Source organism: Sinocyclocheilus grahami, unplaced genomic scaffold (assembly GCF_001515645.1).
Source record: "Sinocyclocheilus grahami isolate Dianchi unplaced genomic scaffold, SAMN03320097.WGS_v1.1 scaffold195.1, whole genome shotgun sequence".
Classification (NCBI taxonomy): domain Eukaryota; kingdom Metazoa; phylum Chordata; class Actinopteri; order Cypriniformes; family Cyprinidae; genus Sinocyclocheilus; species Sinocyclocheilus grahami.
This window is the reverse complement of record NW_015505374.1, coordinates 801455-829331: the sequence shown is the minus strand read 5'-3', so window position 1 is coordinate 829331 and position 27877 is coordinate 801455. Positions and strand designations below refer to the sequence as shown.

The following is a 27877-nucleotide window of genomic DNA, read 5'->3' as shown; positions in this document are numbered from 1 at the left end:
ATGAGGTTCTTTAGGAGTCCCTAGTGTTTGTTTGGGACCCTTTCTGCTGCGTTTCCTAGGCAACCATATACCCAACAGCTCCCCCCTTAAAATTGGCAACTTTAATTTAAACGCAAATGCTTTAGATTCCAAAGAGCTAAGTTAGTTTTATATTGCATTCTCATGCAGAAATGAACTTTCTCATTTTAGAACAACGATGGAAAATGAAAGATCTGGAGAAAACACTGATGAGCTGCTCTCTGTAGGTCAGAAACCATCGAAATGTCCCTTTCATGCTTATCCTGTATCTGCTGTAGTACAAACTGCTGTATATCTCTTTTCTTCTCAGATGTGGATGAGGGGGTTGATGTTTACGGGCTTATACCTCTGGCATTGTCCCATGATCACTGTGATGTACTACTGGACGCCATAGACACACAACTGAGTCATCTACAGGTCAAGCACTTAGAGTCTGATGAAATTTTGATAAGCATGGCGTATTATTTTTGTCATAGACAGAGTAGAATTTTGTACCGATTTTGTATTCCACCAATAGATCCACAGCCAAAGCCGAATGCATGGAGCAAACTCCAAGAGATATGAATTCCCTTTCTTGGGTGAGCATGAACCATTTTTTCTGCAATAATAATCATAGAATTTTTAGTAGATTTTTAATGTCCTATTTATTTATTCTTATTTTGTCTTATTTATTTATTATTAGTAAATGCAGTTGTTTTCCTAATGTTCTATATATTCCAGGTTATCTTGATCGGAGTCAGTCTGTAAGTAAAGACACAGGCTTGGGGAGCACTGTTCCAACCAATGATAAAACCCCATCCAACCTTGACACGATTCAGTCAGGTAGTCCATGCTATTTTTTCCCATATGTAATCGAACATATAACCAAATCATTGTCCAAAGTAGAACAGTTATAAATATTAGGCATAGGCGTAGCTTGACATTTGAGCTCGAACCAAGCCAGTCGATCTGGTCAGTCAAACTCATTTGAGCTTTTCTATAGTACACCTACAAATTTATACTTCATGCACCATTTACGTGATTTTACTATGATTACACTGATCAGCAACAAGCATGTGAAGATTGTCGCTGCAACAAGATAAACTGTATGGAAATTACTTGTATATTTTAGCCACGCTAAACTTAGCAATTATAAATACATTGAAAATAACGCACTATAAACATGCTTGTCAACATAATCTCAAAGTAGACCTCTATTAAGCAAATCAAGGAGTAAATAACCTACTCACTGCTTTAAAACAGACATCTGATTCAAGTCTGCCTAAATAGCAGGCACACAACTTTTTTTCTTACGAAATTCCAAAAGAAATGCACAAGATAAATGTTAATTACTTTATGAAATCTTATGTTAGGCCTATTATATTTTTTATTCCATACCCCTACTTTAATTCATGTAATCGTTTTTTTTTTTATCTGTTTCCCCTCTAATTTAGTTAGTTATTTTTATAACTTATGCTGTCTCTACTTTTTGTTAATCTAGTGTTATTATATTTCTTACACTGGCACCCCTCTACTTTCGTTAATGTTATTTTATAGCATAATAGAATTGAAACTTTATAGAATCTAAACAGTTTCTTACAGACTGTTTCTTGGTGTCTTCTTAAAATCCATCATAATTTCCTCTTCAAAATATCAGGAGGCAAAGATGACAAAATAGAGCATCAGACAATGGAGATGACAAAGTTTGGCGTCGCAGCTACAGATGTGTGGCGTCCTGAGGAAAGTGGCAGCTTGAGCTCCGTGTCCAGGGTAGAGCAGTGTTGTTGGAGACTGGAGAGGCTTCTTGGGAGAAATGCTGAGGTGGCAGGGATGGGAAACGAGGAGGACGACGACGTCACGATGGACAGTGTCTGCACTGAGGACTTCTCAACACGCTTTGGAGAGGAAATGTTGGTCCTGCCAGCCTCAGGTACTCAAACTTAGCAAGGAGAAGTAAACAGTTACCTCTAGTCTATTATCTGATCTTGTGTGATAGGTCAGAAGGAGGAAAATGATAAAAACCACTGATAAATAGCACCAAAATAATCAGACAGGTGGCAGCAGAGCACTGTAGAAGGTCTGTTTTATGAATGATTTTCCCATTCATATTTGTGACCCTGGACCACAAAACCAATCATAAGGGTCAAAAGGGGGTTTTGAAATTGAGATTTATACATCATCTGGAATCTGAATAAATAAGCTTTCCATTGATGTACAGTTTGTTATGATAGGACAATATTTGGCCGAGATACAATTGAGATACTATTTGAAAATCTGAAATTTGAGGGTGTAAAAAAAATAAAAAATATTGAGAAAATCACCTTTAAAGTTGTCCAAATGAAGTTCTTAGCAATGAATATTACTAATCAAAAATTAAGTTGATATATTTACGGTAGGAAATATATCAATATCTTCTTGAAACATGATCTTTACTTAATATCCTAATGATTTTTGGCATAAAAGAAAAATCGATAATTTTGACCCATACATTATATTTGTCACGGTTGCACTACTGAGTGGAATGCGGAGCAAGGAACGTAGGGAGACCAGGAGTACATAATTAATAATAATTTATGCAAAAATTATTTTTATCCAAAGCGACTTACAGTGCATTCAGGCTATATATTTTTTACCAGTACATCAATCCAGAGAACTTTAATTATAACAAGGAGCACTCACGTAGCACATGAAGACATTAAACCGGACGCTGAACTAAAAACAGGGAACACTATTTAAACACATGACAAGACGAGGGGATAACTAAACACCTGGGATCAATGGAAATAAACGGGGAACACCTGGAATTAAATCAACATAATCAGGACAGGAACAGGAAACTAACCAAATATGGGCAAGGAGGGCACATGGGGAGCAAAACACACTTAAAACACGGAACAAAGTCTGACAGTATTGTTGGCTATTGCTACAAATATACCTGTGCTACTTATGACTGGTTTTGTGGTAAAGGGTTACTTACAGAAACATGAATAAAGTTACTAATAAATGGGATATAAATGTAATGTTCACTTTTTACTTTCATTTACATTTCTGTATTCCAAAACGTTTTTTTTTTCAGCTATGCCATAGAAGAACCATTCTGTGTTTCCCAAAGAACATTTCAGTGAACAGTTCTTAAAATAACAGAACTGTTTTTTTCATAGCGTGAGGAGCATTTTAATAATCTCAAGAACCTTTTACCACTATAAAGAACCTTTTGTGCAATGGAAAGGTTCTATAAATGTTAAAGGTTCTTCATAGAACAATTAATGCTAATATAGAACCTTTATTTTTAAGAGTATACTTCATTGATGTGTAGTCAGTGTACAGTATTATATACAGTAGATGTGTTAGAGGAATTTCATGTTTTTAAAGCATGCTTGCCAAATCTTCTAAAAGTCACCACAGACCTCACTGAGCCCCAGAGGAGCCCTTACCATGAAAGAGCCAAGAATGATGACGACGTCACGATGGACAGTGTCTGCACTGAGGACTTCTCAACACGCTTTGGAGAGGAAATGTTGGTCCTGCCAGCCTCAGGTACTCAAACTTAGCAAGGAGAAGTAAACAGTTACCTCTAGTCTATTATCTGATCTTGTGTGATAGGTCAGAAGGAGGAAAATGATAAAAACCACTGATAAATAGCACCAAAATAATCAGACAGGTGGCAGCAGAGCACTGTAGAAGGTCTGTTTTATGAATGATTTTCCCATTCATATTTGTGACCCTGGACCACAAAACCAATCATAAGGGTCAAAAGGGGGTTTTGAAATTGAGATTTATACATCATCTGGAATCTGAATAAATAAGCTTTCCATTGATGTACAGTTTGTTATGATAGGACAATATTTGGCCGAGATACAATTGAGATACTATTTGAAAATCTGAAATTTGAGGGTGTAAAAAAAATAAAAAATATTGAGAAAATCACCTTTAAAGTTGTCCAAATGAAGTTCTTAGCAATGAATATTACTAATCAAAAATTAAGTTGATATATTTACGGTAGGAAATATATCAATATCTTCTTGAAACATGATCTTAATATCCTAATGATTTTTGGCATAAAAGAAAAATCGATAATTTTGACCCATACATTATATTTGTCACGGTTGCACTACTGAGTGGAATGCGGAGCAAGGAACGTAGGGAGACCAGGAGTACATAATTAATAATAATTTATGCAAAAATTATTTTTATCCAAAGCGACTTACAGTGCATTCAGGCTATATATTTTTTACCAGTACATCAATCCAGAGAACTTTAATTATAACAAGGAGCACTCACGTAGCACATGAAGACATAATACCGGACGCTGAACTAAAAACAGGGAACACTATTTAAACACATGACAAGACGAGGGGATAACTAAACACCTGGGATCAATGGAAATAAACGGGGAACACCTGGAATTAAATCAACATAATCAGGACAGGAACAGGAAACTAACCAAATATGGGCAAGGAGGGCACATGGGGAGCAAAACACACTTAAAACACGGAACAAAGTCTGACAGTATTGTTGGCTATTGCTACAAATATACCTGTGCTACTTATGACTGGTTTTGTGGTAAAGGGTTACTTACAGAAACATGAATAAAGTTACTAATAAATGGGATATAAATGTAATGTTCACTTTTTACTTTCATTTACATTTCTGTATTCCAAAACGTTTTTTTTTCAGCTATGCCATAGAAGAACCATTCTGTGTTTCCCAAAGAACATTTCAGTGAACAGTTCTTAAAATAACAGAACTGTTTTTTTCATAGCGTGAGGAGCATTTTAATAATCTCAAGAACCTTTTACCACTATAAAGAACCTTTTGTGCAATGGAAAGGTTCTATAAATGTTAAAGGTTCTTCATAGAACAATTAATGCTAATATAGAACCTTTATTTTTAAGAGTATACTTCATTGATGTGTAGTCAGTGTACAGTATTATATACAGTAGATGTGTTAGAGGAATTTCATGTTTTTAAAGCATGCTTGCCAAATCTTCTAAAAGTCACCACAGACCTCACTGAGCCCCAGAGGAGCCCTTACCATGAAAGAGCCAAGAATGATCCAGAACATCCATGCAGAACACCTTTGAGGCACCTCACAGGTACAGGAGGACCTGCTTTTCTATCTGTATTTCTTAGGATCTGTTATGGTTATATCTCCTTTGTGAATCACTGAAGCAAGACCTTGTCCTCTGATAGGAATCCCCATGCAGAGTTTTGATTCAGTCACCATAGACACTGATCTGGACACAGTGTGCTCAGAACAAGTTCGACAGCACCTGAAGTCTGGAAATAGCAACAGGACAAGTACAGGTGTGGGCAACATATTAACTTATGCATGTCAAATGTCACGTGTTCTATTTGTGTGCTGAATGCATGTGTGATTTGCATGCATGCCACAGACACTCACTTCGCAAAATATGCAGATAGAGTAAACTCTGACTAGGAATACAATGGCAAATATGGTTATCTTTCTTCACATTCCTTGTAAACTACAGCTTAGGGGGTTTATTTGAATTCACTCTTATACATATATTACACAGTGATATCGCATTGTTGTGATGTGCAATGACGCAACTAAATTACACTACTGTTTGGGGTTGGTAAAAATTTTTTTTATATTTTTGAAAGAAGTCTTTTATGGTCACTAAGTCTGCATTTATTTGATCAAACATACAGTAAAAACAGTAACATTCTGAAATAGTACTACAGTTTAAAATAGCTATTTTCTATTTTTAAATATACTGCACAGCAAATTTGAAAGTGTTAAATTGACACTCACAGTGAGAAAATTAACACTTTTTCGGGGTTTATACACAGTAGGTCCACACTCCAAGACTTATTTCTACACTAAATATAGTGTTCATACTAACCCTGATTAAGGTAATTAAGTGTAATCAGTATTCGACTAAAAATACCTGTGCATTCGGTGTAAAAAAAAACAAAGAGTCAACACGCTGTATCAGTTTGAAATTTTATTTAACACATGTAACTATTACACCAACACAGAAGGTACAATATATTCACCCTCATCTGACCCATATAAACACTGCAGATCAAAAGGCCTGTAGAACAAGCTGTTGGCTTTTGACACCAGGGCTTCCTCGTAGAACAGGTTGAAGACAGTCAAGTCAAGTCACCTTTATTTATATAGCGCTTTTAACAATACAGATTGTGTCAAAGCAACTGAACAGCATTAATTAGGAAAATAGTGTCAATAATGCAAAATGACAATAGTAAACACTCATTTTTCAGTTAAAGACAGTTCATCATTCAATTCAGTGATGTCAACATCCACAGTGAACTTTAAAAAGTTCAAAGGCACTCAAGGAGCTGGTTCCAACGCAAGGGATGAGGCACTTGTCCACAATGACGTAAAAGTGGTTGATCCTGCCCTTAATCCTTCCTGATCTCAGTAGGAATGGCTGGTGGCCCTCCCTCCTGATGAGACGGCCTTCAATACTGGTGCAGGACTGGAAGAAAAAAGCACAAATTAGATTAAATAAACCAGGGGGAAAAAAAAGTTAATTATTTGCCGATACACCCTCAGTCAAATCAAGCTATGTGACTGACTGACTTCATTAGAACACAAACAAAGAGTTGTACATGGACATCCGAGAGCTGTAGGTCAATATAATGCAAGTGAACATGTGCAATCAGTTAGAGTCCAAAAGGAACATTTAGACACATTATTCCAGTTATTTTCAATCCCTTTCCTGTGTACCCACCGCTCTGCATGTTGTGTATCTCCCTTATTCAACAAACCTGATTCAGATCTTCACCTCATTAGGCAAGAGCTCCATGAAATAAACTAAAGGGTTAGTTCACCCAAAAATGAAAATTTTGTAATTTACAGAAAAGGTTGTTACCCACAGGTTGTTCCAAGCCTGTATACATTTCTTTGTACTGCTGAACACAGACATTTTGAAGAAAGTTTGTAAACAGGCCACTTTGTACAGACATTAACCATTATAGTACTTTTTTATTTTTTGCCTACTATGGAAGTCAATGGCTGCCCAAAGCAGCCAGTTTACAAACTTTCTTCAAAATATCTTCCTTTGTGTTCAGCAGTACAAAGAAATGTATAGAGGTTTGGAACAGTAAATGATGAAAAGAGTAAATGACAATTTTCATTTTTGGGTGAACTATCCCTTAAGTGTCAGGTCAGAGAAACAAAATGTGCACAGGGGTGAATCCCAAGGACTATGATTGAAAACCACTGCATTTAAACATTCACATTGACTTTGCAACAGTATTGTTAGTTTTACCTTATGGTAATGCACAAGTCTGTCACCAGCCTCTGTTGTACTGATCTTAGTCTTCTTCCTCCCTGGAGCAGAAGGCAGGAGATGCAACAGCAGCAGGACATGTGACCGTCCCAATCTGAATGAGTAGGTGTTTAGGGGGTGGTGGGCGATTTAGGATAAAACAAACAAACATTTAGTGCTCACAATAACAAGAAACCAGAGAAAAATAATATGAAATTGACATCCTCACAAATCATGCCATAACCAAAACATGTGCAAAATATGATCGTGGTTTTGCGCAGCTTGTCAGTGAACAACGGCTCGGTGTTGTAAATGCTGCTCCATGTGAAAGCACGCAAGTGTAGAGATTTACCACCGATTACAGAACCGGCTTTACTGGCAAGATGCCCATTAAATATCGCATGCGATTTATCGTGCAGCCCTATTGTCTATGCTTGAAAGTTTCCTTCATCTTTTGCATAACTTCAGCTTCATGGACAAGGAAAGAAGTTACCTCTCTGCATGCATCTCCTTCGAGTTGTTGCACATCATCTATCCTTCTTCGACTTGGTCCTCCACTTTCAGTCATCGCCAAGCCAACACGTTTTGGGTTCTTCCTCGACAAAATTTTAAGGCGCCAGGAGATGAACTCCGTTCCCTTTTCTGGAACGTAGAAATGCTCCTGTCAGAAAGACAAGAGAACACTTTGTAAGATCTGAACATTACGTTAGTCATTACATTTAATAGATAAACTACTATTACATGCCACAAAAAAGGAGCACAAAACTTCAAGTCCAACTAGATTGTGTAAAAAGTACATCAATGCAAAAGGTTCTTACATAGCCCTTTGTTAAAAACTGGTCTCTCAGGCTAGGAAAGAGAGAAATAATGCCCAAGGCATAAGTTTCCTGCTGTTTGCGGGTGGGGATCTCCTTCAATGTGTAAAAATAAATAAATAAATAGTTAATGCTAAACTTAACATTGTTTTCTACACCAATTGACACAGCTGTGTGTATTTCTTGCATCTGTGCACTGAAGTCTTACCCATGAATTGCCATCATGTGACTGATAACAATATTAACAAGCTGATGTCTGGTGCTTTACAATAAGGTTTCATTAGTTAACATGGACTAAGAATGCACAATACTTCTACAGCATTTAATAAGCTTAGTTAAATGTTAATCTCAACATTCCCTAATACATTATAAAAATCAAAAGTTGTCTGTTAACATGAATGCACTGTGAACTAAAATGAACAAACAGTTCTAGTTTTATTAACTAATACTAAAATTAGTTTGCACATTAATTAATGTTAACAAATGAGACCTTATTATAAAGTGTTAGCATACAAAAGCACTGTGGGCTTATACCTCAAGCATAGTTCCTATATGACTAAGTACATTTCTAAGCAGTAGAACAAGATTCTAAGCTTACCTTCAGTGAGAAAGTCTTGGAACCTACTATTGCTGTGCAGTTTTACAAATGTCTTCACGCCTTGATGAACATGAAAGCTGTTGGTCAAGAAAAATGCAACTGATGACTTTGTTAATTAAAAAAAAAAATCCAACTAGCCGCTTGTCAGAAGCTCCATTTGTCACCCCACAGATGTTAACGTTACATTAAAGTGAAGTCGCAGCGAGTTAACTGTAAGTTAAAGTATCTACTATTGCAGATGAAGCGCGCGCACGTCAAACACGCGTCTCATATGATGAGCAAATATTAGTTCAGTCATACGCTGGCAGAAAATATAAGTTTAGCCAAACGCTTCTTGCTTGATTATCTGATAATTTATCTCCGTTGCCTTTTACTTTGCAGACGAGAGTAACCGCTTTACATTTATACACGGTTATACTAAAATACTGGAGACAAAAATGCATTACAATGTCTTATTTTAGCAACACAAATAACGTGAGCCCCCAAGAAGGGGATATGGATGCTGCGTTATTTGCGTTAGTTTAACGCATTAAACAGTCAAGTTACAAAAATCACAGAAATCTACCTGTTATCTACCCCCGATTCTAAAATATAAGAAAACGTACGTTTAAAACGGCTAACTAACAAACAATGCCATTCTTACCTCAATTTGCTTGCTAGCAAGTGGTGCAGCTAAATGGCCTCGAGATGCTGTCGGTGGTCTGTCACGTTATCTGAAAAGAAACACTGTTAGCACTCTAGCAATGTTGAGAAATGTACTAATGTTATTCTGGATGGTGAGAAACGTAAACTAAACATGAAAATTGGTCAATTTAAGTGGTTATAAAATAATATACCTGTTTGAACACTGTCCTCTCCATTAATCAAAAAGGAAATAATGTGCAGGGACTGGAAATTGGATCAACTCATCACCAGTGTCAATTATGTCAACTCGCTGAAATTACACTGACTCCGACCACTGATTTACACTGCAAGTGTTAATGTCATTCAGATCAACACCAGAAATGAACACCATAAAAACAACTCTAAACAACACTGGATATTTTGCTGTGTGTAAAATGTGATTTATTTCTGTATGGGCAAAGCTGAATGTCAACCAGGTCACACGATCCTTCAGAAATCATTCTAATATGATGATTTGGTGCTCAAGAAACATTTCTTATTATTATCAAAGAACTTTTTAGACCTCAAACCTTTGAACGGTAGTGTATATGTCACAGTAATGTTAAAAGTAATGCTTTTTTAGATATTTAATTGGTGCATAATATATTAACTTATCTGGAAAAAAAAAATGTTTGTCTGTTCTTATGTGTGGCACTATAGCCTTTCATCTGAGCAGAGGAAATGGATGCTGTACAGGACAAACCAGCCCATTTCAAAACAATCTTCAATCCTTCAGGTACTTCTCAACAATTTAACTGGAGTTCAATTTAAGACTGGAGACAATCTTAGGAAGAGCTTATGACAGCTTGGATAATGTGTCCTGTGGTGGTGTTTATTCCATGCTGCTCTTTATGGGTGTTTATACTCAGAAATGCGACTTTAGCAGCCTGTGGGCAAAGACCCTCGTTACTGCCATGTTTGCGTAGTTTCATTGGAAGTTTTTATGTAGAGATATTATGTGCCCTCCGGTCACTAAAGTTGCATAATCTTTATAAGAAACAGCACAATATGTTCATAAGAAACATTATGCAAATATTTCTAATTAAAACCATTCCTCGCTATTACTCTGTATGTGTTGTAGCTCTGATGATGAGAGAACTGTTGAGGAGACGAGTAGTGAAGGTGCTTTGTCAAAGCTTGACTGCAGAAGAAGGAAACATTCATCTGGCAGGAAGGGGAAAATGAGACGTTTATACCGAAGCAAAAGGAATGATTCCCACATTGTAAGAGACCACAATGCATTCTCTGAACAATTACTGTATTAATCAGTGTCAGTAGAGTTAATGGAGATTAATAATTTATCATGTGCAATTATGTTTTGAACTGTTTTCAGAGCACAAAGAGAGATCGGGAGAAGAGCAGAGTAGATGGAGATCAACTCAATGAGCTGAGCATGTCACTTATTGAGCTTCAACGGCAAAAAACAGTATGAAAATCACATGATCAATCTGTTATTTCACTTATTTATTCATTCAAAATGTTACTAATCTCATTTATTAAACAAATGTGGAATGATTTCCTCAGGCCACACTTCATACTCTGGAGAAGCTGAGAGAGGAAATGGATCGAGCTAAGAGAGAGCATCTCTCTCTACAGCTCAGTGTGAGGGATAGCAGAACCCAGGCCCAGAACATCACGTATGTTCTGCTTACAGGAACCTTCACCCCATTTGCTTCAATTGGCACTTGTTCTTAAATTCCATGTTTAATGATCAATGTATATGTGTGTGTCCTAAAGGTGTGAGCTACAAAGACTGCAGGCCCAGAGGAACTTATGCTTGGAGGAGGTCAGGGTTCTGCAGGAGCAACAGGTCACTCTAGTTAAGAAACAAAAATGCAGTGAAACCATGACATCAGCCCTCTTGTATATTAAATGCCTGTTAGTATAAAATACCTGTTAGAGTTTCATTAAACATCTGCATGGTTATTTTTTGTTATAAATGAATGAATTAATGAATTAATGTATTGCTATACGTACTGTATGTATGTATGTATGTATGTATGTATGTATGTGTTATTCTCCATGCAGTATGTAGCTAGATAACATATGCACTGCTTTCTAAATCAGTCAGTTGAATGTAAATGAATGTATTATGAATATGCTGCTTGACATTCAGTGTGATTTGATGATTTAGTTTTTTACTGTCAGTGTGTAAGCCGCAGTGTGTCTGTTCTGGAGAGGGAGGAGATGGACAGACTGCTGGATAATGCCAAAGCTGAACTGTTCTCAGAACAGAGGCGTTTCAGACACACACTGGACTCTATGCAGGAGGTAGATCACTTATACACACTACACTATTAGACGTGAAACTTTAAGACAATTTTGAATTAAATACATGGCCAAAGTCAATATTGTAGAAAATACCTTGAAAATATTTTCAGACTAATTGTCTGTTTTACTGAATTATTATTTCTATTTTAATCTAGTCTTTTAATTGGCCATTTTTGTGTTAGAACAGTTGGTAAAACGAGAGATGAACAGCCACGAAAGTAGTTCTTTGGGCAAACTTAATGCCCAAATAAAAATTGCATTAATTTGTTCCTTAATTTTATATTGCCAGCAAAATAATCAAAAACATAGATTAATCTCTTTGTCATTGTCTCACTCAGAGGCTGGATGAGGTGAATCAGGAGCTGGAGCAGAGCGAGGAGGACTGCAGGGCTCTCCGACAGAAATGCACTGAGCTGAAGGAGCAGCTGGCTGATACGATCAGAGAAAAAGAACAAATAAAGGAGGTTTTCACTTTTGTTGCTTCTTCTAAATCTACAATAACAATGTTTTCAGCATCTGATACAGTTTGCAGATCAATTTCAGTAACTGTACAACACGTGTGCAGTCTTCACAAAAAGATCTAGAGGCACGAGTGAAGCGTTTTGGCGTGCTGGAGCGAATAGTTGCCCAGAAGGAGCTGCTTTTGCAGGGGACCGAAGAAACAAAGGAAGCCCTTCTTCAGGAGCTCTGTTCACTGAGAGAGGAGCACAGCTTTAAACTGAGAGAAATACAGAGCAAGACAGTAAGATTCTTTTGGTTTGTTATGGGGGTGTACTAGAACAGGCTCTCATACTAGGTTGTTTGAAAAACACATTATTTTTCACATATTTTACATTATTACAACACCTCTCTCCCCAGTCTGGCATGAACGGCTCGAATAGTTCCTGTATCAAATGAAGGTCCGTCTTCTGAAATACGAAATGTGCTGTGATTGGTTAGCTGGGCCAGTGTGTGTTGTGATTGGCAGCACTCGGCGCCTGGTCGGGAAATGTCATGCCCTTTACCATAGCTGCAAGCTTCAGTGTAAATATTGCGTCAAAATCAAATCAATTTGAGCGCGATTTAAACCCGGATGGTTGTAACTGCTCTAAGTTCGTCTGCCTTTGTAAGGCTATAACACTCGTTGCCTTCTCTAGTGCAGCTCAACCAGGTTTCGTCCCATTCGTCGGTATTTGTGATATCACAAATCCCGAAAAATATGCGTTGTAGTCCAAACGAGTCGTTCGTTGTAGTTTTTGAAAAGTGATTTCTGTTAAATAAAATATCTCCTTTTGAAGTGGACTTTGAGCTTTGTAACTTTGCAGATCTTTTTTATGCTCAAACAGCAACATTACAGACTAACTAAAGTTGAAAAAGTGAAAAAGCATAATAGGACCCCTTTAACAAATTAATATTTATTTAGCAAGGATGCATTAAATTGATCAAAAGTGTCTTCACTAGAATCCTAAAGAAAGTATCACTGTTTTCACAAAAATATTAAGCAGCACAACTGTTTTTAACATTGCTAATAATAAGAAATATTTCTTTAGCACCAAATCAGCATATTAGAATGATTTCTAAAGGATCATGTAACACTGACGACTGGAGTAATGGCTGCTGACAATTCAGCTTTGCCAATACAGAAATAAATCACATTTTACAATATATTCTGAAAGATTATGTTAATGAAAAACATTTATATGCTGGTTCACCAGCTAGACCAGCATCAAATTATCACTAGTCACCTTAAACCAGTCTGAACAATATGTGCTGGTCTTTTCAGCTGGGCATAGTATTGTTTATTACATGTGATTATCAATCCATTCTCAGGTGCAAGAAATTGAGCAACTGATGTTGCAGTTAACCAAAAGCCACAAAGAGGAGCTTCAAAAGGTAATATGGTTTATTTACTGAGAGACAGATTATTCATATACATAACGCCAATGTATTTGGTTTTATGTGTGAATCCAGGTGCATCAGCAGGCGGATGAGTTGAGATCAGCTGCCCTCAGTGACCAGGCTCAGACTCACAAACAGAGCCTGGAGTCCTTGCACAACTGCATCCAGGTCAGCTGTTACACCGTGTGCTCTTTATATCTGACAAGACTGCAGTTCAGTCTTATATACACATTCATTTCTCTCTCTTTCAGATGAAAGATGAGGAGATGAAGAGACTCAAAGAGGCTCTAGAGCAGCATGAGGAGAAGATGAAGAGGCAAGCAGAGGAACTCAAAAGAGAAACTCAGGAAAAGGTTCCCTCCCTGTTTATCTGTTTTACAAGTGCTGATGACAGATTTATCAAGGATTTTTTCCCTCCCATGTTTAAATTCTTGTTCACTCTAAAGAACCAGTGCATCTCTTGTCATTTGATCTAACAGATTAGAAAGGCTGTGAAACGAGAGGAAAGGAAGTGGGAGGAACAGAGAGATAAGGCTCTTAAAGAGCAGCGTGGGACTCTGGAGCAGCAAATTGAGGAGGCAGTGAGGAGAGGGAAAATGGAAGTGGAGAAGGAGAGAAGGAATGCACTGGCCTTACAGAGTCAAGTGACTGAGCTTCAGAAAGTAAGTGGTATCAGAAGCTGTCTTTTTATTCTTTGCATTTACACTTAAGTAAACCAGATGAGAACAGCTATGGTTACATTGAATACATTTATATGAATAAATATTCAATAATAGACAATAAATAGGTCAATCTCACAGAATGACTCAAGAACATGTCAGGGTCATGTGTAAAAAATATAAATATATTATTTTAATTGCATAGTACATTTATGCATGAGCAGACTCCTTTGTCTTCTTTGCAAAGAGATTTTTTGTATCTATATCTATACATCATGGCAGTATTTGATGTATTGATGCTAGGGATGAATTGATATTCACTCAACTCACGATGCGATACGATACGATTTTCTCATGATTTCAACAAAATTAGATTTAAGACAAATTATAAATGAAAAGGTGTCTTTTCATTGTTGCTTGGACAAAATGCTGCACATTTCTTTGTGAAATTGAAATATGTCAAATAAAACTAAATTGACATTTTCTAACACAAATAAAAGAAATGTCTTCAAAAAAACAAATTAAGGCTTTGCCTGTGCTTTTTGCATTTAATATTAGAGTAAACTACTGTATTTTAATCATGATCCAAACAAAGATTAGATTTTATCATTTTTAAATTTGAAGCAAAACCAGAATGCTTTGCTTTGTGAAACTATACTACAGAAAACATCTGAACGAAACAAAAACAGTAGATGTCAGTTATGGAACGCTTATGGAACAGCAGAAATACACAATTTTCGTGGTTACTGCTGTAAACAAAGCAGCGCTGCGCTTATGAACACAACTTTAATATGCATTATACAGAGGCAAGATGAAAAGAAAATACCATCTAAACTTTTCTAAAGACAGTCACTTCCCCTCCGAGATACATTCATATAAACTCCTTCCCCCAACTGTATCAAGATTTGTTTAACACGTCTCAACCAATTTTGTTCAAATCCAGCCTGTGTCATACTCTGATTCTGCTCTCTTTCCAAATAATCTACTATCTCTGTCAATTTACATTGCATTTACACACATTTGTATTAAGCTTCTGTCCAAAGCAACTTACAAATAAGGGACATAAGACTATTTTGCAAACAAATCTAAAAAGCCCAAAACTAAAATAAAGGAAATTAGGTATCGTTCAATTCGATATGCCATTCAGATCTTAACTACTCATGTGCCCTCAGGTCATGCTTGTTATAATACATTACAACTTTTATTCCGAATCCACTAAAGCGTTGCGAAGATATAGCCTCATGTCCATTTTTGCGTAAATTTCATCAAATTCGTTAACACGCTTTATGAAAACAGCTTGGTATATCAAAAAGCTTTTGATAACTTTTTGCCAGAATGATCTGAAGGTGATCTGAGGCAATTTTGGTGAAAATTGAACAATTCGTCTAGGACGAGTTTGAAAAGTAGATTTTTCGGACAATTCAAAATTGTGAAAAATCCTGATCCATAGAAATTTAAATTTTGGTATACATTTGACTCGGTATGAGCCATGGAATCAGAGAAAAAAGGAATTTTGCTTTTAGACCTTATGTTTCAAAAGTTATTAGCAGAAACATGAGTGCATATTTGGCCTGTTGGTGGCACTAGAGAGTTTGCATTAGAGACTCCAATTTGCTGTGGTTAATGGTGTGACTGTCCTCTATCTGAGAGATAAATTTTTGTCAAATTTGTTAACGCACTTTACGAAAATGGTTTTGTATATCATAACTTTTTGCCAGCATTGTCTGAAGATGATCTCAGCCAATTTTTTTAATTTTCAACATATTTAAAATTTCTAAAAATCTTGACCTATAAAGATTTACATTTTGGTATGCATTCGACTCCGCATGAGCCAAGGAATCAGAGGAAAAATTTGCTCCAAATTTGCAGTGGTTAAAGCTGCAATCCGTAACTTTTTTTGGTTAAAGATTATCCGAAATCAACATTCGAGCAATACATAACCAGCCAGTGTTCAAAACTATCGCCTTACTTTAGCCCGATTCACAACGGTCAGCTTATAATAATGTTTTCTAACTTGAGTGGTACGGGTAGGTTTTCGCTGGAAATTCGAGCATGCTGCCGCGTCATTACATCACGTCTGTAAACATAAAGAAGTTGTCCCAGCTACTAGGCTATTGCATGTGAGGATCCTGCAGGTGGCCGATTGTTTATAGCCTTTTCTCACAGCAGCTGGAATAATTAAATGTATCATTTCGATGGCGGACTGCAATCCAGAAACGATTATGTGTTTATGAAACACATGTGAATGAAATTAAATGATATTCCAGTTTTAAATGTGCTTCTGATTACAGATATCCTGGGATTACACAAGATTTGTATTTTAAAGACAACCAGTTCGAAGGGAGCATAATTTGCTTTTTGGGTTAAAAGAATTTCTTAATATGAAATTCGAATGGTATGACAATTAGAGATTAGACTGTCCAGAAATTGAAATCTACACGCTAATACACACTATATCCACATAGTCACGTAATGCTGATGTTAACATGAACAATTTGAGAATAAAGTATAACAATAATAATAATTTGCAAGGTTTGATGTGATATGAGCTAATCGATCTTTAGATTAAATCACCATTAGTAGCGTGATTTATTGTAATGCTTTTTTCCTCAATTGGTCAGAACAAATGTGGCAGACTTGTTACTTGTTCCGATGACAATATCCGGTGAAAATGCTTATTTGGGTCATATATTCCAAGACATAGGCTAGAATCTGTGATTGCGAAGTACAGTAAATATCCACATTGGTGTGGTGACTGACTGCCACACATACTCCTCAAAACATTAGATTCATCCGCACTGGAGCCGAGCCGCCACACAACCCACGCAAGCTAGATAATTCTGCAAACAGCTGCAATTGCAGGTTTTCAAACAGAGATGGCGACAAAGAGGCAAAACTTACGGACTGCAGCTTTAATATTTAGACTGCCCTCTATCTGTGTGCCAAATTTCATAACTTTCCCTGCAAGTGGTTCTATGGGCTGCCATAGACTCCCAGAGCGGAAGAAGAAAACTAACAGATACAATAGGTGCCTAAGATCCTTCGGTGCTTGGCCCCTAATTAAAATAATAATTATCATAATAAGAATACAAATCTAATAGTAATTTATATAGCATTTTAATTTATAGTCTTTTAAGCTTATACTGTTAGTAACACTATGTTATGTTTTATAACCTGGTATATTTAAATATTTTCTGGTTCAGTCCTACAGTGAGTGAAACTCTTCAGACCCTGCAGTCCCTTACAAAGGCCCTACAACAACATATTAATGAGCTAAAAAATGAGCTCAACTCACAGAGACGAGCTGTACTGCAGCTCAGCCGAGAAAAGGTACAAAGTTACAAACAAAATACACATAATCACAGCAACACAGCGCTTATGAGGAGACGCTGCTCATGTGTTTCAGGAGCAAGAGCTACATCTGCAGAAAAAGCAGCTGATGGAGGAAAAGCAACAAGCACTGGCTGCTCTAAAAGAGAAACTCATCCAGGTATACTGCCATTTGCACATACAATATGTACAATTTATTATAATTGTAAAGCAACTAAAAGTGTGAACTAAATTTCTTTGAATGAATGAATGAATATCTTGATTTATGTCTTTGTTTTGTTTACTGCTGTGTGTAGGAGCACATTGAGGAAATGAGCAGCATATCTCGAGCACAGCTGCGCATGAACAATGGTGATACAGATGAACCATGTGTCCATCTGCGCAGGCAGCTGCGGGCTAAAGATGATGAGCTCAGACAGGTGCAGAACAACATGGCACAGTGGAAAGACAAAACCACTGCAAGACTTGCACACAAATTTGAGCTGGAGAGGTGCGTCATATGCTCAGTTTCAAGTGGAGCTTGAATGCTTATTTTTATTTAACTTTCACAAGTTGAGTGATTAGGCCAGTATTCAAAAAACCACCACTTTCATGTAGAACAACACTACATTATTAAAACGTCTTTTTTTCTTAAGTCATGTCTCATTTCACCGATGGCACCAAGTGAACTGCTCAATAAATAAATGAACGAACTGGCTACCATGGCTCATGATTTTAAATTGTACAAAATAACTTTAAAATCTTGTTGGAACATCCACCATAACCTTTACTGTATTAATCAGGAGGGTCCCAAAGCCCAGAGCAGAGCAGCAGAAGAGATTGGAGAGACTGGAGAACGAGATGAGACATCTGACTGGGGTAAATGCCAGTTTATTTTTGTATTAATTATTACAAAATTATTAGTTATTATATTTATTTACTATTATAGTTTTTATACTTTGAACTAGCTTTTATCTTCATATTTTTAGTTTAATTTTAAATGTTAAACTAAGTTTTATTTCACTTAGTTGCCAAGGCAACATTTCATTTCGTCCAACATTTTATATTTTATTTCAATTTCAGCTCTTATTAATAATTTTAATAAAAAAAGAAAAGGTATACCGCTATCATGCTGCTGGTATAAATGCTAGCATAATTACTCGTATTCAGAACAACAGCACTTGTATTATATAGCTTAAATACAAACTGAAAACATACTTGAAGCAACATTTGCATGCTTACTCTCTCTGTAATTCTTTATGATTGTAGTAGAACACATAGTAAGTTCATCTCCCTGATTCTCTCTGTTTCTCTGCAGCAATGCCGAGACTACAACGAACCCCAGTCGGCACCCCCTGCTCTTCAGGGTGACACAGACGTCCAAAACTCTCGAGTCACCCAAGACCTCACCTCATTTAAACTTCTGCAGCACCTCCAGAGTCGCATTCTTCAGCTTCGAGCAGAGAGCCAAACCTGCTGCCCCAGCCCGGTGAAGTGGGACAGGGATCCCACAGACCTGGCTGGGTCTTATTTGGACACAGTAAATCAACCAGTCTCAGATTATTAACAAAGTTAACAAAATATTTTACAGCTTTATTTCAGTATTATTTATATATTATAGTTCTTTAAAATATTTTTAATGGTTTTTATAGGTTTATATTGTTTTTTTATATATATATTTGAATTGGCTTTTATTTTTCAGTTTACATTTTAATTTTAGTTTAATAGTCAAAAGTTATTGATTTTTTTAAATTTTTTACATTTTAACATTTATGTTTTACTTTATTTCAGTAAATCAAAAATATTTTTTAATAGTTAATTAAAAAAAATTTTTTTGGCAGATTGCTCCAGCCCAGGACAGCTATAGGACAGAAGATCACTTACCAGCAAAGACCATCTCCAGTTAACATTTACTTTCAGCACTAGAATTTGTTCATAATTTGTTGATTTTATAGGAAAACCATGTGCAAGTAAAAATAATTATTAAAGGGATAGTTCACCCAAAAATTGTGTTATTACTCACCCTCATGTTGTTCCAAACCCGTAAGACCTTCGTTCATCTTCAGAACACAAATATGTTTTACTTTATTTCAGTAAATCAAAAATATTTTTTAATAGTTAATTAAAAAAAATTTTTTTGGCAGATTGCTCCAGCCCAGGACAGCTATAGGACAGAAGATCACTTACCAGCAAAGACCATCTCCAGTTAACATTTACTTTCAGCACTAGAATTTGTTCATAATTTGTTGATTTTATAGGAAAACTGTGTTATTACTCACCCTCATGTTGTTCCAAACCCGTAAGACCTTCGTTCATCTTCAGAACACAAATTAAGCGTGTTCTGAAGTGTTTTCTTACCCTCCATTGACAGCAAGGTTACTACCAAGATCAATGCACAGAAAGGTAGTAAGGACATTGTTAAAATAGTCCACGTAACATCAGTGGTTCAACCGTAATGTTATGAAGCTACGAGAATACTTTTTGTGCGCAAGGAAAACAAAAATAACGTCTTTATTCAACAATTCTCTTCCATGTCATTCTCTGCAGCGCGATCACGAGAGTTACTACGACGCATTTAAGGTCTTACGGGTTTGGAACAACATGAGGGTGAGTAATTAATGACAGAATTTTCATTTTTGGGTGAACTATCCCTTTAATACCACCTCTGCAGAGCTCATGAGCGATGTTAATGGTCAAGACAGACAGACAGAGCCCTTCACTGTAAGTGAATGTTTCAAATAGGCCTGTTAAAGACCAAAAGATGAACTTTGATATCAAATTAATCATTCTTGATCTTAGAATTGTGTTTGAGTTTACTTTGAAATAATGAACAGATTTAGTGTGTAGCTAACAGTATTTACAGCTGGTCATTTAACTGTTAATTGTTTTTTAATGTGATTTATTATTGTAATTGAACAACATAACTTTAAGCAGACAATTCATGATTTTGTATTAATGTTTTTTTCTGCATAAATAAAATGTCACAAGTAGAGAAGTGTAATGCCAAACTGATTTTATTTAAAAACATGTCTGTCATAGTGTGATATAGTCAATATTTACAAATTTTATATTTTGACATTTGACAATGTATAAATTGCAAAAAGGTAAAACAAAATGTTTAAACCTGGGGTGCCCAAACTCGGTCCTGGAGGGCCGATGCCCTGCAGAGTTTAGCTCCAACTTGCCTCAACACACCTGCCTTCAAGTTTCTAGTATGCCTAGTAAGAGCTTGATTAGCTGGATCAGGTGTGTTTAATTGGGGTTGGAGCTAAACTCTTCAGGACACCGGCCCTCCAGGACCGAGTTTGGGCACCCCTGGTTTAAACAATAATTTAGGCCAATGTTTAAACCACAGGCAGCTTATTTTACTGTCGTTTAATAATTGCAGCCAGACTTAGAAGTGCTATTTGTTCTTCAGCTGGAAAAACAGAATCAGGTAATATGAACGACTGAAATCAGTAGATTTTGATTTGTATACCCATGCATCTCCACCAACTATCATATTTCTGTTGTGTAGATAGTTAAACCGGTTATAAAGATTAGTGCTGCTGTCTCGGTCTGTCCAGTTCTAGGGCACATGGTGACCCTTCCTAAATCAAGCTCCCATTCATTTAATCAAATTCATCAATCATTGCTTTCCATAACTATGCCATCTTAAAAAAAAAAAAAAAAGTGGACACCAGTGTTTCCAACAGACTTACACTCTATGTGTGGCGGCACGTCCCCCCGGGGAAATAAATAAATATAACGAAAATAGAAGCCTGGCTGATTGAAAATGCTAATTCATTTGTTGCCAGCAGGTGGCGCTTTTGGAGTGGCAGATGTATAGCGGCTTCCCGGGTAACAGCAGAAATCAAAGCAGCTCTGCGCTCACAAGCACTACTTTATCAGGCATTATACGAAAGATGAAATGAAAATGACATTGATGCACTGATCTATAATATATAATCATTATATAGATCAGTGCATCAATGCTTTTCTGAAGACAGTCGGTTCACTTCAGAAACACATTCATATAAAACACCCGTGCCATATTTTGATTTTGAAACGAAGTGCTCATGTTTATTCAACAAAATTAAAGCCATTTGGAAAATCTATTTGTGGCAGTCAGTTTTGATATTGTGGCGGGCACCACAAATAAGTCAATTTATGGGAAACACTGGGACACCATGAAGAAGAAAATAAAAGGAGTCTCAGGTTTTGACCAGTTGAACTTCTGCAAAAAAGTATCACACGTAAATATGGCAGATTGTAACATATCAAGCACTCTGAATTTGTACACAGTATACGAGTACACTGAAATAATATTAACTGCTTAAAGAAAAACCTAAAATATTTTGCATTGATAACCAGTAATGTGTTTGAATATTCACAGCTATCAACAGCAAACAGAGTGGATATGAAGTTGCAACTGCACATTCAACCAATGTACCACTGACCACGTTCACATAGGATACTTCCCATTTAGTCTAGTGCAAATATGGTCCCACCTACAAAAGCAGCACAGGTTGAAACAAAGAATACATGGCACAAGAGAAATCTCTTGTGAGCATTTGTGAATGGCTCATTTTGCTCTCCCCTTATGGTAATTCCTCATCTGCACTGATAAAGTTCAAAGCTTTTTTTCACACACAGTATGCTAAGGGTATTGGTAAAGATTACCCTCTATAACTCCATGTCTTCCTCTCCAGAGTTGAGGAGCGCAGGGCTTCTGAACAGCGGGCTGAAAGTCTGCTCACTGGGTGCTGTGAACTGGGCTTGGGGCTGTGAACTGGGCTTGGGAGTCTGTCTGCTCACTGCCAACTGCTTGCGCTGCTGTTTCTGTAAAGAGTCCTTCAGCCTCTGGGTGAGAGGGTCCTCTGGGGGGCGCCACAACACCAATTCCATACAGGAGCAGCTCCTGCAGAGGTGAGTGAAGGAAGAAGAGCGTGCTAAGCTAGATTTCTTTACAATGATCTCAGTGCTGTTAGTAGAAACTGATGTTCTGCTGCTGGTTTGGGAACGTTTCTGCTTCTGTTTGTTTTCATACAATGATGAAAACTTTAAGAATCCACGACAGTTTCATATAATCTGCTTTGACTTGCTTCAGTCGTTCAGAATTGGTCATTTAAAACCCACAGGAAATCAATTCTATTTACGTTCTCAATAAATGTGCCTGGTCTTATTTAGCCATTTAAAAAGTTCTTAATCAGAATCAGTTCTTTATCAATACATCAAAAATGTTTTGATTTTACATTATTGTTCAAAAGTATGGGGTCGATATGATTTTTCAAGTGTTTAATGTTTTTGAAAAAGTCTCACATAGGCTGCATTTGTATGATCGAAAATACAGTAAAACTGCCATGTGAAATATCATTGTTATTATTATAAAATAACTTTGGTATTGTAATAGCTGTGGGTTTCGATTTTCATTTTCACATGAGCCATTAGAAATCATTCTAATAAGGATGTAACGGTATGAAAATTTCTTATCACGATTATAGTGACCAAAATTATCACGGTATTGTTAAAATGTGCTGGAGATGTTAAAAAAGTGCCGACACATAAATCACTTCACCAAGTTTTATATTTAAAAATCAACAAACAACAATTAAAATGACTTTTTGTTTGTATAATCACTAAAACAATAACATTACCAATGATGTTCGGATTTTAAATGACAACTTGACTGACAACTGTTTAATAGCATGTTGAAATATCTAATGTAAATGTTCAAATAAAGCTTTGAAAAAAATTTAATAAAAAGGTAAACCTCACATTTCAGCCTTTAAATAAAGAAAAGATAAGTCAAAATGATAATTGATTAATAAATTATTATATGTATTTTATCTGCTCCATAAATAATTCTAGATAACTTATCTGATTTGTTTAAATGTGTAGAATCCACATAAGCTTGTTTTTGTTCATCAACCGGTCAAAATTTACAGCAGGGCATGCAAATTCGGTCCGTTTTTGGCCAGACTGAAACTGCACACAGGCTGAATGTAAATATAAGTCTCTGTAAATCCACTCGCTGACAGCAGGTAGCGCTTATGGAAAAGCTGAATTAGAGCAGTTTCCTGTAAACTCCGTAGACAAAGCAGTATTGTGATTAAGAACACTTCCTTTAGGTATTACATGAAGCGAAGATGAAAACAAAATGCCATCGAATCGTTTCTGAAGACAGTCAGAACCTTCAGAGGTACAGTACATTCATATATTAATTTGTATAATTCCCTTAGCACTCTTTTAAAACCTCCCAGCTTTTCCGCCCTGTTTTCACTCAAAACTAAACTACTCTGCGTGCTGTGCGCACGTGAGACTTACATAAAACTGTGCTTTATGCTGGACAGTATTTATTTATCGCGAGTTGTTCAAATCGCGGTAATCTAATACGGTTTTAATGATAATTAAAAGATGAAACTGTAATACTAACCGTGGGGAATTTGATCATGATTTATCATCAAACCGGTAACCGTTACATCCCTACATTCTAATATAATGATTTGCTGCTCAGGAAACATTTCAGGATGCCTTGAAGGATAGGACGTAGTTTTTACCTTTTTATTTAAATAAAAAAAACATTTATTTGAAATATAATTTTTTGTAACATTATAAATGTCTTTTTTGTTCATTTTGATCAATTTAATGCATCCTTGCTGAATAAAAGTATTAATTTCATTACCAACCCCAATGGTAGTACAGGCTTATTCATTAACGCTTGAAATGAAGCTTATTTATGAATTTCTTTATCAACTAAAATTTAAATGGATGTGTTGAATCAAAGAGCCAACAAGTGTCAAGCATATACAGAAAGCCGAAAAGAAGATACTCACACTGACTGCGCTACTGTTTGGGGTAGAATGTCACCAATCCCCCGCTGTAGCCCCTCTCTTAAGCTGTCGGACATCACCAGCACTGGTCTGCGCTGAGCCGGTTCCACATCAAGCTCTTCTTCATCACTATCATCTTCCAAAGTTATCCTGTACCAAACACACTCAATATATCAGGAAGACTGCCTATACAAATTTACAGTTTTTAAAGGTTGCATAACATCAGATTGAACTTTCATACATCTCATTTCTGAACAATGACTCTACAAACACAAGCAGAGATACACCCCCAGTTTCACAGATGAGGCTTAAGCCTAGTCCCAGACTAAAATGCATGTCTGGGCTGTTTTAACTGAAAGAAACTCGTTCTGACTGATCTTAAAAGAACCAAAGACTTAAACTACTTCAGTCTGTGTGCATTGAATTTATTTAATACACAAGTTTCACAATTTGAGTTGAATTACTGAAATGAATGAACTTTTCCATTACATTCTAATTTATTGAGATGCACCTGTATGTCAGTGCCATTGTTTTGTCTCAAGATGCACACCAGTAATGTTACGTCTAAGGCATGTTTATAAAAGATACTTAAATGTCCTAATTGAACTATGGCCTAATCCTGGCTTAACCTAAGCCCTGTCTGTGAAACCAGGCCACAATGATTGAAATTAAGTGAATGACGTCTTCATTTCTGTCTCACCTGTCTTCTATCTCCTGCAGTCTCCTCTGAGTGGCCTCTACCTCCATGCTTGAGCCTTCTGTGGGAACTCTGGGTAGTGGAGATGGAGTGGATGTAAAGGGCAGACCCATTTCTTCTGTCCTGGGTTCAGTGTGCAGTTGAACCAGGCTGGTCTCAGTAGGGGAAGTAGTGATAGACTCCACAGACCGTCTCTGGCTCACTTTAGGACTTGGATACTCATCTGCTCCTTCCTCTCCCATCAGCTTTCGCCGTTTAGGACTGCAGCTTCTGAAGTGGAAAAAGGTCATGAAAAACCCACTGCAGCACAGAGCAAATCTCACAAGTGGAAACAGTTTACTCACTCATCATCTGTCCTTCTCCTCTGTTTCCTCGTGTATCTTCTATCCCAGCTTTTAAGATGAAATGCACAGGCAAATAAGATGAGCAGTCTTCACTTTATTGCATAAATGAGGACTGTGTAAAAGCACAAGACCATAATACTTACGTATTTGGCATAGATCCACCTGTCAGATGACTGGAGTCTCTGGTTGGCCTGCTGATTGTGGCCAAATCAGGGTTACTAAAAGGAGCGAGGGGGGAGAATGTGATGACCTCCAGCTCGCTGCTTCCAGACCTGGTGCTCTGCATCATCCTCCAGCCGAAGATGAGCTGAAAACATCCGAATTAAATAGCAACTGCAGTCACGCAGTATAAGGATCTGGAAAAGAGAAAAATCAATCAATCAATGGTTCGGGACGTTCAGAACAGGTTCAGTACAACATGGCCTGAGTAATACTAAGGCTAACTCAAAGATTTTATCTTTACCTTCAAAAAGATTTATACATAATATGATACATTCCTAAATAATGAATGGCTATTGTTTTAAGTAGGACAAACGGTCATTTGCAGGTGTGAGCTGTATGTAATAAGCTAACTGGTCACTTGGTCATTTCATATTTTCCTCCACAGTAGGCCATGATGACATTGTAATGCTCTGAAAAAGTAAATGTTTTTTTCTTTTTTCAGTTTTGCTTGTGATGATCTTTAATAATTCTCCATTAAGAAATATTTTGGTTCTCTGGATAAGAATAACTTGAAATGATCGCTGGCTGCAGCTTGAAACATCCTCCAGTCATACGCCCCACAACATGCACAACAAAACAGTCTGTTCTTCCATTACGAACACAAACACTTACCTTTCACACGCCCCACAAAAGCGTAAAGCCAACTTCGCTTAAAATGTGGAAAAGTGGCTAAAGACAACTGGCAAGAGAAGTTGCAAGAGCCTAAATTTTAAGACGCGTTTCTAGTACAGTGTGATAGTGAACGGGGATTCACGGGATTTGTAGTTCATTGGTTTTGTAGTTCTTAAACCGGAAGTGCGCTATAATAACAGTAAACAAACTCACGTTTGGGAAGAAAGATGAGAAATGTTCTTGTTGTGAAACATTAGAAAAAACCGAGTGAAGAAAAGACGAAAATAGAAGAAAACAGATAATTTAGAGCACAGGTCGACAATACGTTGCAAAACTACAAACTCTGTAGATGAGTAACTAACTCCGCCTCTACTGCCATAATGTGTTAGTATGTGTCAGTTGTTCATTTTTAACTGGATTCAACAGAATAGCTAACTTGGCCTTAAAATGGTAAGAACTACTACCACTTTCTAAGCACATTGGTCGACTTTGCGTTAGTATGATACAGAATGTTTACGCTCAAAACTCATTAGAAGTTGGAAATTAGTTAACTGCTAGCAAACAAAATAAAAAGCTAAATATGCTGTTAAATTTCACATTTGTCTGTATTGTCATTGTCAGATTACTCTTGTCATTGTGAGTGCGCTGCTGCTGGCGCTGGCTGCTGGAAAACCTTGTGGTAAGATTTAGTACATTTAGTTTTTATTTTTGTGATTTTGATTTGTAGTCATCATTTGGTCATGTGGTGGGGAAATGACAGAAATCCCGTCATTGCGCAATACGCTTGCCCTATTTCTACAGCAATACCTTTACGAGAAGTACTGTACCAGTAGCCTACCATAGTACAAATGATGGACATAGAAGGGTCTTTGGTATATACAAAGATACGGAATCATTACCATATTTATATATTATTCAGGTATTTTAAATTAAAGATTGCCACAGAAATACGACATGTCCAAAAGAATAGTAGTCTATAACTTTTTCGTGTGTTTTTAAAATGTTGTTATTGAAGGTTTAGAGGTTTTTCCAGAATGTTTTTATAGATTTTTATTGTTTATCATCCTGTTGTATAAATTTGTTATCCTGTATAGTCTATAAATTATTCTGTGTATATCATAATAACCTATAATGTACTATGCTGTAACTACGGTGGCCGAGAAGTGCAAAGCAAATCACAATTCTGAAAACAAAATAACAAATTACAAACGCAAATGCAAGTCTAAAAAACAAAATAACAATTCAGAAAGCACAACAACAATTCAGAAAACATTATAACAAGTCAGAAAACACAATGACAAGTCTGAAAACAAATGAACAAGTCAGAAAACACAAGGACAAACCGGAAGAGTTAGGTATAGTTTGAGACAGTGCCATTGGTTTGGGATTACTCACCGCTGACTGGACGAGACATCTGTCAGTCAACGTATACAGGGAAGAACCAACTGAAGAACAGCATGGTTCTTGGAGATGGTATTAAAGTAGCTCAGTTTAAATGTATTGTATGAATTGCCCTTACTATGGAATAAAAATTACGGAGTGTATATTTACAGTTAGTTAAAAGTGGCTGAAAAACATCAGCTCCAGTGTTGCAGATGGATAAGCGCTTGACATTGGCTTTTTGAAGCGATCGACCCGGGTTCGATCCTGCCTTTTGCCAAACTTTTTTTTCCTCCCTTTTCAAATCTCGTATTAGCAATGGATTCTATTTACACTAAGTGAAAATAGCAGTATTTTT

At 36.7% G+C, this 27877-nt stretch overlaps 3 protein-coding genes and 1 long non-coding RNA gene across 5 annotated transcripts in view; 2 read left to right on the top strand and 2 right to left on the bottom strand.

The window, feature by feature from the left end:
* Positions 1-19463, top strand: LOC107595037 (trichohyalin-like). Its single transcript, XM_016285310.1, has 28 exons — positions 1-5; positions 190-245; positions 329-435; positions 536-596; positions 739-843; positions 1658-1927; positions 3394-3534; positions 4995-5093; positions 5191-5298; positions 9996-10071; positions 10417-10558; positions 10669-10761; positions 10860-10972; positions 11073-11145; positions 11484-11606; positions 11945-12070; positions 12172-12348; positions 13416-13478; positions 13557-13652; positions 13736-13837; positions 13964-14146; positions 15533-15546; positions 17347-17473; positions 17550-17633; positions 17770-17963; positions 18256-18331; positions 18771-18992; positions 19294-19463. Exons 1-28 carry the CDS (start codon positions 1-3, stop codon positions 19357-19359), a joined length of 3102 nt encoding a protein of 1033 aa, XP_016140796.1. The 3' UTR covers positions 19360-19463.
* LOC107595012 (uncharacterized) lies at positions 6294-8751 on the bottom strand. Its single transcript, XR_001610224.1, has 5 exons — positions 8673-8751; positions 8078-8170; positions 7753-7920; positions 7260-7374; positions 6294-6464 (listed from the first exon to the last, which is right to left on the bottom strand). It is a non-coding gene; the product is annotated as an uncharacterized lncRNA (long non-coding RNA).
* Positions 9335-26277, bottom strand: LOC107595009 (coiled-coil domain-containing protein 117-like). 2 transcript variants are annotated; one of them, XM_016285264.1, is made up of 7 exons: positions 26140-26277; positions 25449-25661; positions 25306-25353; positions 24965-25231; positions 24268-24414; positions 22115-22352; positions 9335-9385 (listed from the first exon to the last, which is right to left on the bottom strand). In XM_016285264.1, the coding sequence occupies exons 2-6, from the start codon at positions 25592-25594 to the stop codon at positions 22118-22120; spliced, it is 843 nt and encodes a 280-aa protein (XP_016140750.1). In that variant the 5' UTR covers positions 25595-25661; positions 26140-26277; the 3' UTR covers positions 9335-9385; positions 22115-22117. The 2 variants fall into 2 exon arrangements, with proteins under 2 accessions (XP_016140750.1, XP_016140749.1); XM_016285263.1 differs by lacking the exon at positions 9335-9385 and having other exon boundaries at positions 21549-22352.
* Positions 26278-26483: 206 nt separating this feature from the next.
* LOC107595007 (transcobalamin-2-like) overlaps positions 26484-27877 on the top strand; it is a 5417-nt gene continuing 4023 nt past the window's right edge. The window contains exons 1-2 of the mRNA XM_016285260.1: positions 26484-26589; positions 26761-26818. Of these exons, the coding sequence (XP_016140746.1) occupies positions 26587-26589; positions 26761-26818 (61 nt within the window). The 5' untranslated portion in view covers positions 26484-26586. The remainder of the gene's footprint in view (positions 26590-26760; positions 26819-27877) is intronic.